At 40.1% G+C, this 14133-nt stretch overlaps 1 protein-coding gene across 7 annotated transcripts in view; it reads left to right on the forward strand.

The window, feature by feature from the left end:
* The window catches only part of NCKAP5 (NCK associated protein 5), a 980982-nt gene that overhangs the window by 763554 nt on the left and 203295 nt on the right, over positions 1–14133 (forward strand). For all 7 annotated transcript variants that reach the window (XM_058715464.1, XM_058715465.1, XM_058715463.1 and 4 more), the window contains one exon: positions 8568–8636. In XM_058715464.1, coding sequence (XP_058571447.1) covers positions 8568–8636 — 69 coding nt within the window. The remainder of the gene's footprint in view (positions 1–8567; positions 8637–14133) is intronic.

Below are 14133 nucleotides of genomic sequence, written 5' to 3' on the forward strand. Positions count from 1 at the left end.
TTTTTCCCTCTAATCTTATTGTATGATAGCTTTCAATGCGAGAAATTAATTTGTTTCCTCTATGAGGCTATTTCCTTCTTTGAGGTAGCCCCTATTTTGTATATCTTTGTAGCCTCCATAGAATATTTCTTGGAGAACAGTGAGAGATCAGTAACTGGATGTATGCAGGGAAAAATTGATGTTCTGGCTCATCTCCTAAATATGTCCATTCCACTTATCTATTGCTGTGTAACCTTTGAGGCCTAAAATGACTGTTTTATTTTTTCCCACAACTGTGTGGGTCCTGAATTTGAAAAGGACACAGCTGGATTCATTTCCAACCTAGAATTAGAAGATCCATTTCCAAAATCGCTTCCTTGCTCCCATATCTGGCTTCTCAGTGCTCCCTGGCCTGTATCTCTCCACAGGGTATCTCATCCTCCAGGGCCTCTCCGTGTGGCCCTGGCCTGATACCACGTGAACATACCAGCTTTCTTATGTGGTAGCTCAAGACTCCAAGAGCTAGTGTTCTGAGAGGCCAAAGTAGAAGCCAAAACACTCATGGTCTAGCCTTGGAAGTCCCCATAATGGCACTTCAGCTACATTCTATTAGCCAGGCAAGTCAATAAGGCCAGTCCAGAGTATAGGACATACGTCATAAAGCATTTTCAGTCATTTTTAATCTACCGCTATGGTAATACTAGTGATGAGTGAAATTAACACTTTAGGAACAAAAACCCAATTTCTCATACTGCTTAGTATAGAGAAGTAGAAACTTTAAATATTCTGCCAGTTGTCAAAATGTGTCAGATGATGTATACTGTTTGTTGTTGTTTGGAAACAATAGATAGCATAATAATAAATTGACATATGTAAACAGTAAAAATTGTTTGTCATTTGTTTAACTTCCCACTTGTGAATAAGTTATTATCAAAAAGATACATCAGGATATATCTGTATGTATGTCTGCGACCACCACAGAGAGCACATAGGTAAAAGTGCCTGACATACTGCTTGTGCAAACTCACTGGTATTAAGTACATATAAATATCAAAGTGAGTTTTAGCTCCACCCAGAACTATAGTAAAATTTTAAATCTTACTCTTTTGAAAAGAGGCATATAAGGCATCATCCCGGTCCCAAAGGGCTTACAGTTTGGCTTGAGAGAATATTATCAATATTCATAAAACTATTAATCCCAATTGAAGGCATTATAATTAATTGTTAAAATGTATGACCCCCTCCTTATAATAGAGGTCAAACTAATGAACATAAGAGTAATATTGGGATTTAAAAATTGCTATTTGGTAACCATCACTGTAATAATTGTTTTAGGCAAAAAATTATCAACGGATGCTAAAATATATGAACAATGTGTGGCTATTTAGATATTTGCATAATCTCAAAGACTTTGGGTAGTTATATATTTTTGAAGTAACTTCCCACAAGATAGTTACTGATTATAAAGAGAAATACCTTTTTCATGGTCACATCTGATGGATACCAACCTAATTGAGTGATGAAAGTTAGCAGGCTAGTCATGAGATAAATCTGCACCACATATCTCTTCATGTCATGTACCAAGAAGGACACGATATCATCGCTGTGATAGTTTTGCCAAAAATATTTATATGTAACCATGAGGAAGCATGAAACAAATTGATGGATACTCTACAAAATAGCTGGCCTGTATTCTTGAAAAATGTCAAAGTCACGAAAGACAAAGGAACTATTCCACATTACAGGAGACTACAAAGAAATGATAATTAAGTGCAGGGAACCTGGAGTTGATCCCGGATTCAATAAGGACATTAGGGGGATAATTGGTGAAATGTGAACAAGGTCTGTAGAGTGGACTAGGATTTTGTATGGAAGTTAATTCTTGAATTTGATAACTATACAGCAGCTATGTAAGAAAATGTATTTTTCGTAAAATACTCTTCACAGTATTAAGGGGTAAAGGGATATCATGTCTGCATCTTACTTTGAAAAAAAATTCTTTTAGTGATCTCTGATTATAAACAAGTAATAACGTAAGTGTGGCAAAAAGGTAACCTTTTGAGGCATTGGGAGTGAAAGGTAGGAGGATTCTTTGTAATGGTTTCCAAATAGTTTTGTACATCTGAAATTGCTTTTTAAAATTTAATATACACCCCCATTTTAGCTTTTGAGGTTCATGTTTGAATCAGACCACAAAATATTGAGTGGGATTTAGAAGGACCACTAGGGAGGTGGGGCAGACTCCAGGCTAATGCAGCAGAAGCAAAGGCGTGCAGCCCAGGAGACAAGATCTGGGTCCTCACAAGAGACCCAGGAGGCTGGCCTGCCTTGAGAGCTGCCACATGCTCTCAAGCAGCAAACACAGATAGATGGATGTTGGATAGGTGAGTGGGAAGGCTATGCAAGGTAAAAAGCTTACAGTGGAATTGTCACTTAATGCAGAGGGAACTTTTTTGCGCAGAAATATCCTACCTTTGGCTATGGAAGAGGATGTTGTGTTATTCCATTCAGGCCACTGTAACAAAATACCATGGCTGGGTGGTGTATAAACAACAGAAATTTATTTCTCACGGTTCTGGAGGCCAGGAAGTCCAGTATCACGCCTCTGGCATGGTCAAGATCTGTTGAGGGTCTGCTTCCTGGTTTACAGCCAGCGCCTTCCTGCTGTGTCCTCACATGGTGGAAGGGAGCTAGCAAGGTCTCTGGAGCCTCTTTTATATAAATCTAATCCCATTTTGGAGGATTCAACCTTCATGTCCTAATCACTCCCAAAGACCACCCCCCCATCTCCTAGTAGCATCACATCAGGCATTACAATTTCACCATATGGAGTTTGGGGGAACACAGATATTCAGTCATCAAAGATGTATTAAGCTAATTTATGGTATAGAGAGATTTCAAATATAATAAGCATTTAGAGAATTAATGTACAGCAGCAATCTGGAAGCATCGGTCTGTTCAGTCATTTGTAAGGTTTGGCTAACATTTACTCACTGAGCAAGACCTTTGAAAAACATCGTTCCTTTTAAGTATATATTAATTTACAGTAATTAATTTACAGTAATCCTCCACAGTAAACCCAAACGATATAGATTTACTCTAGAAAGCTATTCAGTTTTATAAAAATGTGTGAGAACTTTAGAGATGAAATCAGGAACTTAGATCCCAGCACCTGGGGGTTGTGAGGAAACCGCATGGAGCTCTAAATCAGGAAGTAAGTCTGGCAAAAGTTTTTGGTTGTTATAGAAGGCAAAACTGAATACCAAGACCCAGTACATTTAGTTAGCATGCATGCTGTAGTTACATCCTCTGAGTATACTGAGTTAATAACATAATTTCTTAAAGTTAAAAAAGACCTGTGTTGTCATTTCTGTAAGTCTCAGTAGTAACACCTACTTCTCTTTTCCTCTCTCCCTGTCCTTTCCCATCCCTGCCATAAAATTATCCACTGTTTCTTTAAATCACATTTAATTAAGGTTTGTTTTGTTTGTTTGTTTCTTTTGTTTTTTTTTTCCCCTGTTGCCTCATCTTGGTAGCAGGTAAATCCTGAATTTCTAATAAGTGCAAATGCATTAAAGAAGATCACAGGTTCAAGATTATTTGAACTTCATTGGCATAATTGTTAATATCTCTATTGTCCCCTGGGATATGTAGGATTACATCAATTAAATTGGTCTCTGTAACAGAACGCATTAACCATAAATGTGACGACTTTGTCTTCCCCAGAACCCTTTAGGTATTTAATTTGCTTGCCTGTAATAGATTGTCAGAGCAGTAAACGTGAGGCAAGTAATGTAAGTGGTGTAATGATGGTAATTATCTGAATGGATCGATTGTAGTGTTATTGCAACATGATATTGTGGGTAGGAGTGAGATAGAGACATCCCATATAAATTCCCATTTTTAGCTTTACTTCCTTACACAGTTTTTCCAAGACGTTTAAAGTGAAAACAACGTAAACTGGCATTGCCATTCTCTCCTTTATCTATTCCCATTATCCTTTGTGCGGTTGCCTTACTGAAACCAGCAGACCCCACACAAGCTCAATTTCTCCAAAGAAAGCAGCGACTTTATAGAATTGGAATTCTGGCAGTTCCTCTGTGATTCACAGTATTCAAATATTTGAACTGGAAGTCGCTTTGTAGATTGGCTAGGCTGTTCCCTTCATTTATTACCTAAAGAACTGTAAACCCAGCAACATTAAATGGCTCGCTAAAGGTTTCATGATGAGTATTGCCATATAGACTGCCACACTGGGGCTAGAACCTAGAACCGGTCCTCCCACCTCGACTGAGGGAGGACCTGGGAGGTAACACCAGCTGCAGGTATGAATGAAGTTCAGTGTGACAGGCCACAGCAGTCCCTGAAGGAAATAGCAGCAAGCAAAAGGAAACAGCTTTCAGTTGAGTGTTGGGAGGTGGGGGGGGGGGGGGGGTGGAAACGAAGAGAAGAAACAGCCTAGGAATAACCAATATTGAATAAGCAGATAATCAGCGGGAGGTGGAATCACTGGACGGTGTGGCAGATGTCTACCCATGACAAGAATGTAGGAAAGAAGTCAAAGTCGAGTATTAGTACTGGTACCTGAAGAAGAAACAGGGGTTTGAATCCTGGGACTCAAACCAGGAATAGGGTGAGATGATCTAACACTAGCAAGACCACATCCAAAAAGGCTTCTCCCAGCAATTTCCCTCAACTTTTGTGCCCTTTGATCATTTGATCACTCAACCTGAATTTCATTGATTAAACTAACAAACTGGTCTAAAGCTGGAGCTTTTAATATATCTGTCAAAGAAAACATTGCAGTCATCAGAGGCACAAAGAAAACCACATATGACCCATGTCTTCTGAGTTACTGGAAAATAGAACATTAGAACTCCAAATCATTGTTGAGTAGAAAGATAAAAATGAAATATCCACAGAACAAAGGCTACAAGCCTGTGTGTCCCAGGCGAGGGTGGGAGCAGAGGGTGTGGGGAAAACATTCCCAGTACTGGCCATGGATGGAGACGGGAAGTGCCCAGTGCTGGCTGTAGGGCAGGGCTTGAAAGTGCAGGGGACCTGAGGTAACCGTCTCAGAGAAGCAACGTTTCTGGAGAGAGGGAAGCAAGGAAAAAGGAAGAGGTGCCATTTGAAGATCTGGTTCTGATAGAAAAAGGAAGAGGGAAAATTCTAAGATGCTAAAGAAATGAAGAAAAATATATGACCACCTCCTCCAATCATCATGTGTTAAAGAAGCTAAAACAAGAATAGGTGCAGGGTCGAAGAACGGGACGTGAATGTGAAACACGCTGATTTAAGCAGAAAGAATGTGACAAGAGGATTGGTAGGAATTGTGGCATATGTAATTGCAGAGAGCCAAGGGACATCATTGTAACTTGATAGTAACAATAAAGGAAGACACAGAAGGGAGTAGAGAACACTATAAATGAACCTGTAAGAGGTGGAGGGCCGTGGAGGACAAGGGGTGGGAGAGGAAGTGACCCCTTGCTGAGTATGTCTTTTAGTATAGTTTTGACACTGCGAATCATATTAATGCTTTCTATATTCAAAAATGGAGGTGAAATGCACAAGAAGAGAAATTAAATATTACTACCATCAGAAACAAATGGACTGAACTGCAGGAAGGAATGAATAGCCTAACCATTATGAAAGGGGGACAGTTACCAATCTAGTAACTTTTGAACACAATATTGTTACTATGTATACCTGCATTCTAAAGAAAAAACAAATTGTGAACTCTTCTTACTACTGTTTTTCATAGTGTAACAATTTTGTATGTGCAGTAGAGTTGAATAAATGAATAAATGTAATAATAGTGAATGCCTGTGTTCTCCCTGCAGAAAAGGAAGACCCAAATAAGAAAAGGAGAAGGCAAGGAAAAATTCTGTAGGGGATGGAGTGTGTGTGTGTGTGTGTGTGTGTGTGTGTGTGTGTGTGTAGGTATAGTGAAGAGAAGAAGAGAGAAACCCTTTTACTGAAAGGGACTGGAAAAAATGACCTCTCAGTAGCAATGGGAACACATTAATACTCAGATCATAGTTTACAAATATCATTCCCCAACAAAAAGCAAACATGATTCCTTAGAGAAATGGCTGATTTCAGGAATGGGGCAGAGAAAAAGCAAAGTGGGCTTGAAACATTTTCTTGTGCCTAAAAAGAGTCTTTTCTCAAAATTATGGAAATATGGGGGCTCAGTCGGTTAAGCATCTGACTTTTGACTTCGGTTCAGTCATGATCTCATGGTTCGTGAGATCAAGCCCTGTGTGTGGCTCTATGCTGACAGAACCTGTTTGAGAGTCTTCTCTCCCTCTGTCTCTGCCCCTCCCCAGCTTTGTGCTCTCTCTCTTTCTCCAAGTAAATGAATAAACATCAAAAAAAAAAAATGATGGAAACATGTCAAAAGGCACAGGTTACAAGGGTTCACCTTTCCAAAGTTGGAACAATTTGAGCATCAAAATAAATTCAGTAATGACTTAGAACTCTTTCAATAATATAAGAGCCCATGTATTCATGTAGGTAAATAATAAATAGGAAAAGCGCTTTCTTAGAAAAGAATGCAAACTCATAAGTGTAAGTAGAATAATGGAGTGAGAAATCAACATGTGCAAACATAATAATCATTGATTCAGGCAAGATTCAATGGTTGCTAAGATAAATTGATAAAAGTTTGATGAGAAATAGTACATTTTCATAGTCTAAAAATATCTCTGCATGATTTATTTATTAACTACAAAAGGCACGTGATTTTGAAATACATTTGGCAGACCCCACCTTAACCACATGATCAAAGTTAACATGTCCAATAACAGGTATATGGATATGACATAATTATGTGCACTGAGAAGGACCCAGCATCACACACACACACACACCACTTTTGTGCTATTCCTGACAAGTGTGCAAGAGGAAACTTGAAACAGACCCAAATTAAGGGACATTCTACAAAATAATTGACCTGTATTCTTCCAAGAAAGAAAAAAGGAAGGAAGGAAGGAAGGAAGGAAGGAAGGAAGGAAGGAAGGAAGGAAGGAAGGAAGGAAAGAAGGAAAGAAGGAAGGAAGGAAAGAAGGAAGGGAAGGAGGGAGGGAGGAAAGAAAAAAAGAAAAAGAAATTAATGACATGAAAGACCAAAGGATTGTTCCAGATTAAGAGACCCTATATGGGTGACAAATAGATTCAATGCCTGACCCTGGATAGGTTTTAGGACTGGAAAAAAAAAAATTGCTGTAATGACATTATTGGAACAATGGATGAGTTGGAATAGGTACTGAAGATAAGATTGTTGTATTGTATGAATTAATATTTCCTGAATTTGACAACTGTACTTTGGTTGTGTAAGAAAATGGAAACATACATAAAAGTATTTAGGGATAAAGCACATCATGCCTGCAGTTCCCTCTCAAGTTTCAGGGAAAAACAATGAAAGAAAGAGATGATGATCTATCAAATGTGGCAAAATGTTAACAGCTGGTGGCTCTGAGGAGAAGGTATGAGGGAGTTCTTTCCACTTTCAAATTATCTGCAAGTTTGAAATTATTTCAAATAGAAAGTTAAAAAAAACAGGTAGGAGGAAACTATAAGGGGGAAATGTTGATCTTTCTAACACCTAGAAATCACCATCGTTGTTTTGGGGGAAAAAACAGATTTAGAACTCTATACCCCCACTTCCAAATGTCAAGACAGGTTGTGGTGAAGGGGTAGGTAGTGAAGGGTAGGTAGAAGCCAGTTTGCTTGGGGGAGCTTGTTTGGGGGAGCAGGGTGTGTGGTGAATGTTGCAGCCTTGGGAAGGGTTAACTTGGACAGTTCAGGATTCAGACTAGAGCCAGTAGTAGCTGAAGGGGACCCAGGTCACCAGATGTAGAGGGCAGTGCCCATGTCACCATTTCATGTTCCTTCTAAAACCTAATATGCTGATGAGCGTGATGTTTTCCCGTTTTTATTCCACTTGTAACATATTCAACCTAGTATCTTATAGTAACCTATTTGACATTCAGACACCCACATGGTTCTGGGGAGCAGAGAGGCAGTAATTTTTAAAAGGGAGGGGGAGGGGGGAGGGACTCAAATATAGTAAAATTCTTAAATTTCTCATTATATTCTTATGTTCAAAAGCCATTGCTTAACAAGGAAAGCCACGTGTTTGGTTTGCATTTGGAATTATGCTTTCATGAATATACCTGAGATTCTTTTCTATGGCCTAAACAAATATTGGGTTGTGAAACTGTGACAGGTCTTAATGAAGTGGATTAAGGCATTTCTTACATTGACATTTTCATAGAATGAAATAAACATTGTAATCTTTTTACAGAACGCTCTCATATCAGGCCATGATTTTATTTGCTACCTGTTCAGAATATCAAGTTTTTGCATTTCTTGAGATGGTAATGTACTTTTGTGAACAAGTTGATAGGACACAAGTCATCCCTGAGTTATTTATAATAGTACTTAGAGCAAACTTGTCAAAGATTCTTCTCAAAGATTATTTTGGATCCCGAGGAGGTATATTTAGTAACTGTATTGAATAAGCTGTCACCTAACACAACATTTCATTGATTTATTTGTATTATTTTTGTATCTCACTGCAGGCAGAGAATTCAGCATTGGCTTTGGAAAATGAAAATCAAAGGGAACAGTACGAGAGATGTCTTGATGAGGTAAGTGGAGTAGAAAGGCTCTTCACAAAAGGCTGAACTATTTAGGATTCCCTTGGTCAGATCTTAATATAGGTCTGTTAGCAGCCTCTACAGAACATTAGCATTTTGATCTCCAAAGGAAGGTTGCAAACATGTATGTGGACACTGAGAAGGAAGGTCAGCCTCTCCCTCCCTCCCTCTTCCCTTCTCTTCCTATTTCACTGTACAGGCATCTGTAAATTCCTTTTGGCTACTACTTAATATTCTTGTGGCACAGTTGAGGTATGCCTCACTGTATGATAAATTTCTTCCGCCCAGTAAGTGTGATTCCAGGCTGTGAATGAGAAAAGCTATGTCAAGGCACGCTGCATCGCCAGTTGGATGCCGTGTCTGAAAAAGCAAACCCTCGATGTAGTGGGTGGGGATGATGTTCACAGTTGGCACCTGGAGGGAAAGGATCAGTAGATTGAGAACAAGCCACAAAGAGAAAGGGAAGTGAGGAAGAAAATTTGAACAGAGTGGAAGAAGACAGAGCCACACGTGTGAGTAAACCCGATAAGTATTATTTGATGATAATAAAGAGACGAAGGCAAGGATGGTGGGAAAGGGGAAAATTGAAGAGTGTGTGGGGCCCTCGTTCTGCTCACAGCCATTCCCCTCACACTCCACCCCGGATCATACCCTCAGCCCCCGCTGGATCATCCAACCGGGACTGGCTTTTCACCTCACAGACACGCTCTCATCTGGGATTTTCTTGGCGACTGTGGTTATTACTTTAACGGGATGGCTTTTTTAGTCATCTGTCCAAATACAGATAAAACTTGCATATATCTGTCTGTTCATCTTAAGGTTTGTTATGAAATGCTGACACAGGTTTTAAGAAAGTATGAAAAGCTACGTTTAATCGCATTCCATTACCTTACTGGTGGAAACTAGCATATATATCTTCAGTCTTTTTCTCCTCACTAACAATTAGGAAAATCTTTTCCAAAAAACCCCTCTTGATCTTTCTTCCCCTTCCCCACACTGTCCCGGGAGGTGACAGGTGACGCCATAAAGAACACAGGTTCGAATCCCAGTTATGACATCATTGCTGCCACCTTACACCTTCCCCCCCTCCCTCCAAACCCAAAGTGGCCTCTCTCCTCAGAGTTGCAGTTGGGACTGCTGTTTTCCTCCACCGGGGATTCTCAAAATGTGACCCCTGAACCCAGCAGCATCAGCCTCACCTGGGAAGTTGTTAGAAACGCAGATTCTGAGGCCCCACAGCAGACATCCAGACTAAGGGACTCTGGGAGTGGGCCCAGCAATCTGTGTGTTCACAGGCCCTCCAAGCAATGCTGATACACCCTACAGTTTGAGACCCACTGTCTTCATAGCCGGGACCACCTTGCCTTATGGTTACTGATGTGTGGTTGAAGAACCCTCACCATGTTTCCAGAAAGTTCTTTAATTGTTTAATATTTCTAGCCATATGTATTAGTTACTCAAGAAAAATGGCATTTGCAGTACTCTGCCCTGTCAGGACTTAAAAAGACTCAGAATCATCTTTACGAGGCCCCAAATTGAAAGAATAGCTGAAGTAAGTTGACGTAAGTGGGGAACGATGACTCAGTCTAGCAAAGCCAGTTTAGCACTTCTAAACCCTGTCCCCCAGGCTCTTGGCCCAACAAAGTTTAGGGCAAGAAAGACCAGATACATCCAAGGATATTGAAAGAAACAGATATTGCCCTTGGGCCATATGTATCGATCAGCCAGGTTTCACTTCAACCTCCTGTACAGAATTTCTGAGAAAACCATATCTGTATTCAGAAGTCAAATTTATGTGAATCACACCATAGAAACTTCTTATTTGTCCCAGTTCTCCCACTGGTCATCCCTCCCCATCACTCAAAAAGCTCACAGCACTTCTTCATAGAAACTCATAGTCTTGTTTTCCATATGCTCCCTCTGCCAGCATGCTGAAGGTTTTGTCGGGATGTGTCGAGCCAACCATAATTTTTCATCCACAGAACCATTTCGCGTGGAGTTTCTTCTGAAGACAGAATTTTTAGAGGGAGAGTCCCTCTGTTCTTGATTGCAAAAATTAACTGTTGCCAAAGAGGTGATTGGCAGCTCAGAACCCCTCTTAGCAGTACAGATGTTTTGTATTCATGATACTGGCCCCTGATTACACATGCCAGTTGTTTTGAAACTAATTGCATGAGGGTAGACAATCCATTTCCATGCATTGTAAGAGAACGTTCTCAAAGGGGTAGTTGAGTGTAGTAATAATGCCAACTGGAAATTGTTTTCAAGGCTTTTTAGACTAATTAGACAAACTAACAAGGTAAGGCCTCGTGTACGTTATTTCCTTGCTAGTGGGTTTCATAAAACATACACAAGTGGGTATAATCTAAATTTAAAATGTGCTTCAATCCCTTTTGCACTGATTGTTATTTTCTGGGAAAAGAAGAACATGTTGAGGATTTGAGAAAAACGCTTGGGAGTAGGAAATCCCCTCTGTGTATTCTTAAAAAGGGGTGTGTTTATTAGAAGGCCGCAGAGCCACATCCAGACACACACACGGGCTTGCCAGAACACACGCATGCCCACACACTTCAGCACTTCACATCGCCTCTGCTGCTACCTAGATCCTCATTTCCTTGCCTTGCGATACAAAGGCAACACCAAGGACTTCTTAAGCAGGTTGGAGGTTTTCATGTTTGAGTCTAGTTTCTTCATCTAGCTGTTTGACATACAGTTTGCTAGCAAACAGTGAACTTCTGTTTATTCTCACTAATGCTTTGTCCATAGTTCCTTTAGAACTGACTAATTCCCACGGACAGAAGGATAACGACACATATAAAAATAAGCAAAAGAACATTTTCTCAAACCATTGCCTTACATCTAGATGGATTCAGTCTATCCTGTAAGTATTTGTTGGGTGTCAGTGTCACGCAGACCTGGAAAGTCAAGGTGGTCCCAGCCTGGCAGAAGAAGTGAGGGGGATGCTTAATCACAGAAGAATGAAATGAGAGACACTCACACAGAAAATGAGGTGCACTGGGGCCTTTGAGAACATATAAGACAGTCACCAAAGAGCAGGAGAGACAGTGGGTGAGTCAGCAGTGAAGGGGACAGAACTGAAAGGGCATCTTTAGCCAAAGGAGCTGGAGCAGGTGAGGTCCAAGTGATTCTCACCCTTAGCTGCACTTCAGAGTTACCTGGGGAGGTTTAAGAATACTGCCAACTGGGCTTCGCCTTGGAGATTTTGATCCAATTCTAGTCTAAAGTGGGGCCTGGGTGTTAGAAATTTTGAAGACTCCAGGAAGTTGCAATATTCAGCCAAGATTAAGAACCGTTGCACTTAGGCCCTCTGAATGCTATGCTTTCGAGAACATTTTCAGAAAGTGCCAGTAAGAAGATAGAAGCTCTTCCAAACTTGGATATGATGATGGAAGAGCAACAGACCCATGTGGAAAATTTGGGTTATTTCTAGTTCCTCAACAGTATCTGAGCAAGCGAAAAGTAAATCCTGTCAAAGTGTGTTTCTGGGCCCATTCTGCAGAAAGATGTGCAGCAATTGCTAAACATGCAGATGTTCAAAGCACAAAAGACCTCGAATAGCCAAAGCAATCTTGAAAAAAGAAAAACAAAGGTGGAGGCATCATAATTATGGACTTCAAGCTATATTCCAAAGGCGTAGTCACCAAGATGGCATGGTACTGGCACACAAACAGACACATAGATCAGTGGAAGAGAAGAGAAAACCCAGAAATGGCCCCACAACTATATGGTCAACTGATCTTTGACAAAATAGGAAAGAATATCCTAAGGGAAAAAACAGTCTCTTCAACAAGTGGTGCTGGGAGAACTGGACAGCAATATGCAGAAGAATGAAACTAGACCACTTACACCATATACAAAAATTAATTCAGTATGGATGAAAGACCTAAATGTGAGGTCAAAATCCTAGGGGAGAACACAGGCAGCAACCTCTTTGACATCAGCCACAGCAACTTCTCACTCGATACATCTTCTGTGGCAAAGGAAAGAAGCAAAATGAACTATTGGGACCTCATCAAGATAAAAAGCTCTGCACAGCAAAGGAAACAATCAACAAAATTAAAAGGCAACCGACAGAATGGGAGAAGATATTTGCAAATGACATATCTGATAAAGGATTAGTATCCAAAATCAACACCCCCTCCCCAAATAATTCAATTTAAAAAATGGGCAGAAGACATGAATAGACATTTTTCTGCAGAAGACATCCAGATGGCTAACCGACACATTAAAAGATGCTCAACATCACTCATCATCAGGGAAATGCAAATCAAATCTACAATGAGATATCACCTCACACCTGTCCAAATGGCTAAAATTAACACAGGAAACAACAGGTGTTGGTGAGGATGTGGAGAAAGGGGAACCCTCTTACACTGTTGGTGGGAATGCAAACTGGTGCAGCCAGTCTGGAAAACAGTATGGAGATCCCCCAAAAAGTTAAAAGTAGAACTACGCCATGACCCAGCAATTGCAGTACAAGGTATTTACCCAGAGGATACAAAAATACGGATTCAAAGGGATACATGCATCTGGATGTTTATAGCAGCATTATCTACAATAGCCAAAGTATGAAAAGAGCCCAAATGTCCACTGACGATGAATGGATAAAGAAGATGTGGTCTATGTATGCAATGGAATATTAGTCAGCCATCAAAAAGAATGAAATCTTGCCATTTGCAACCACGTGGATGGAACTAGAGTGTATTATGCCAAGCCAAATAAGTCAGTCAGAGAAAGACAAATATCATATGATTTCAGTAATATGTGTAATTTTATAAACAAAATACATGAACATAGGAGGGAAAAAAGAGAGACAAACCAGAAAGGAGATGCTTAATATAGAGAACAAACTGAGGGTTACTCAAGGAGAGGTTGTAGAGGTAGGGGAGATGGGCTAAATGGGTAATAGGGATTAAGGAGTGCACTTGTAATGAGCACTGGGTGTTACATATAAGTGATGAATCACTAAATTCTACACCTGAAACTAATATTACACTATATGAAAACTAACTGGAATTTAAATAAAAATTTGAAAAATAAATAAAAATGACACAGAAAAAAATAAAAATACGTGCAGATCCTCATACCTCACTCAGTTAAATAGCTGAAAATCCAAGCAGAATGGAGTGTGAGGAAATTGGCCACCTAACAGATTTCCCAGGCAGAGCCTTTGCACACAGAAGTTAGAGAACCTGCCTTCCCCTTCAAACCATCAGAATAGGGCGAGTTCCTTATAGTCAGTGAGGATCCACATTTGAGGTCTTTGACTTTTCTGTGCTCTCTATTTCAGAGCACAATGGCAGGAAAAACTAGACTTTGGAGGTAGTTCAGTAAAAGAAAAAAAGAAGCCCCAGAATTTCTTTTAAACCAAGGCTAAATAAAGGCAATAGTACGTTGTTAAGGGCAGTTCTGACCTTCCTCTCTGATTCCCATGCTGTAAGCCAGGACTTGTGGAATCATCAGACAT

This window comes from Neofelis nebulosa, chromosome 2, assembly GCF_028018385.1.
Source record: "Neofelis nebulosa isolate mNeoNeb1 chromosome 2, mNeoNeb1.pri, whole genome shotgun sequence".
NCBI classification, from domain to species: Eukaryota; Metazoa; Chordata; class Mammalia; order Carnivora; family Felidae; genus Neofelis; species Neofelis nebulosa.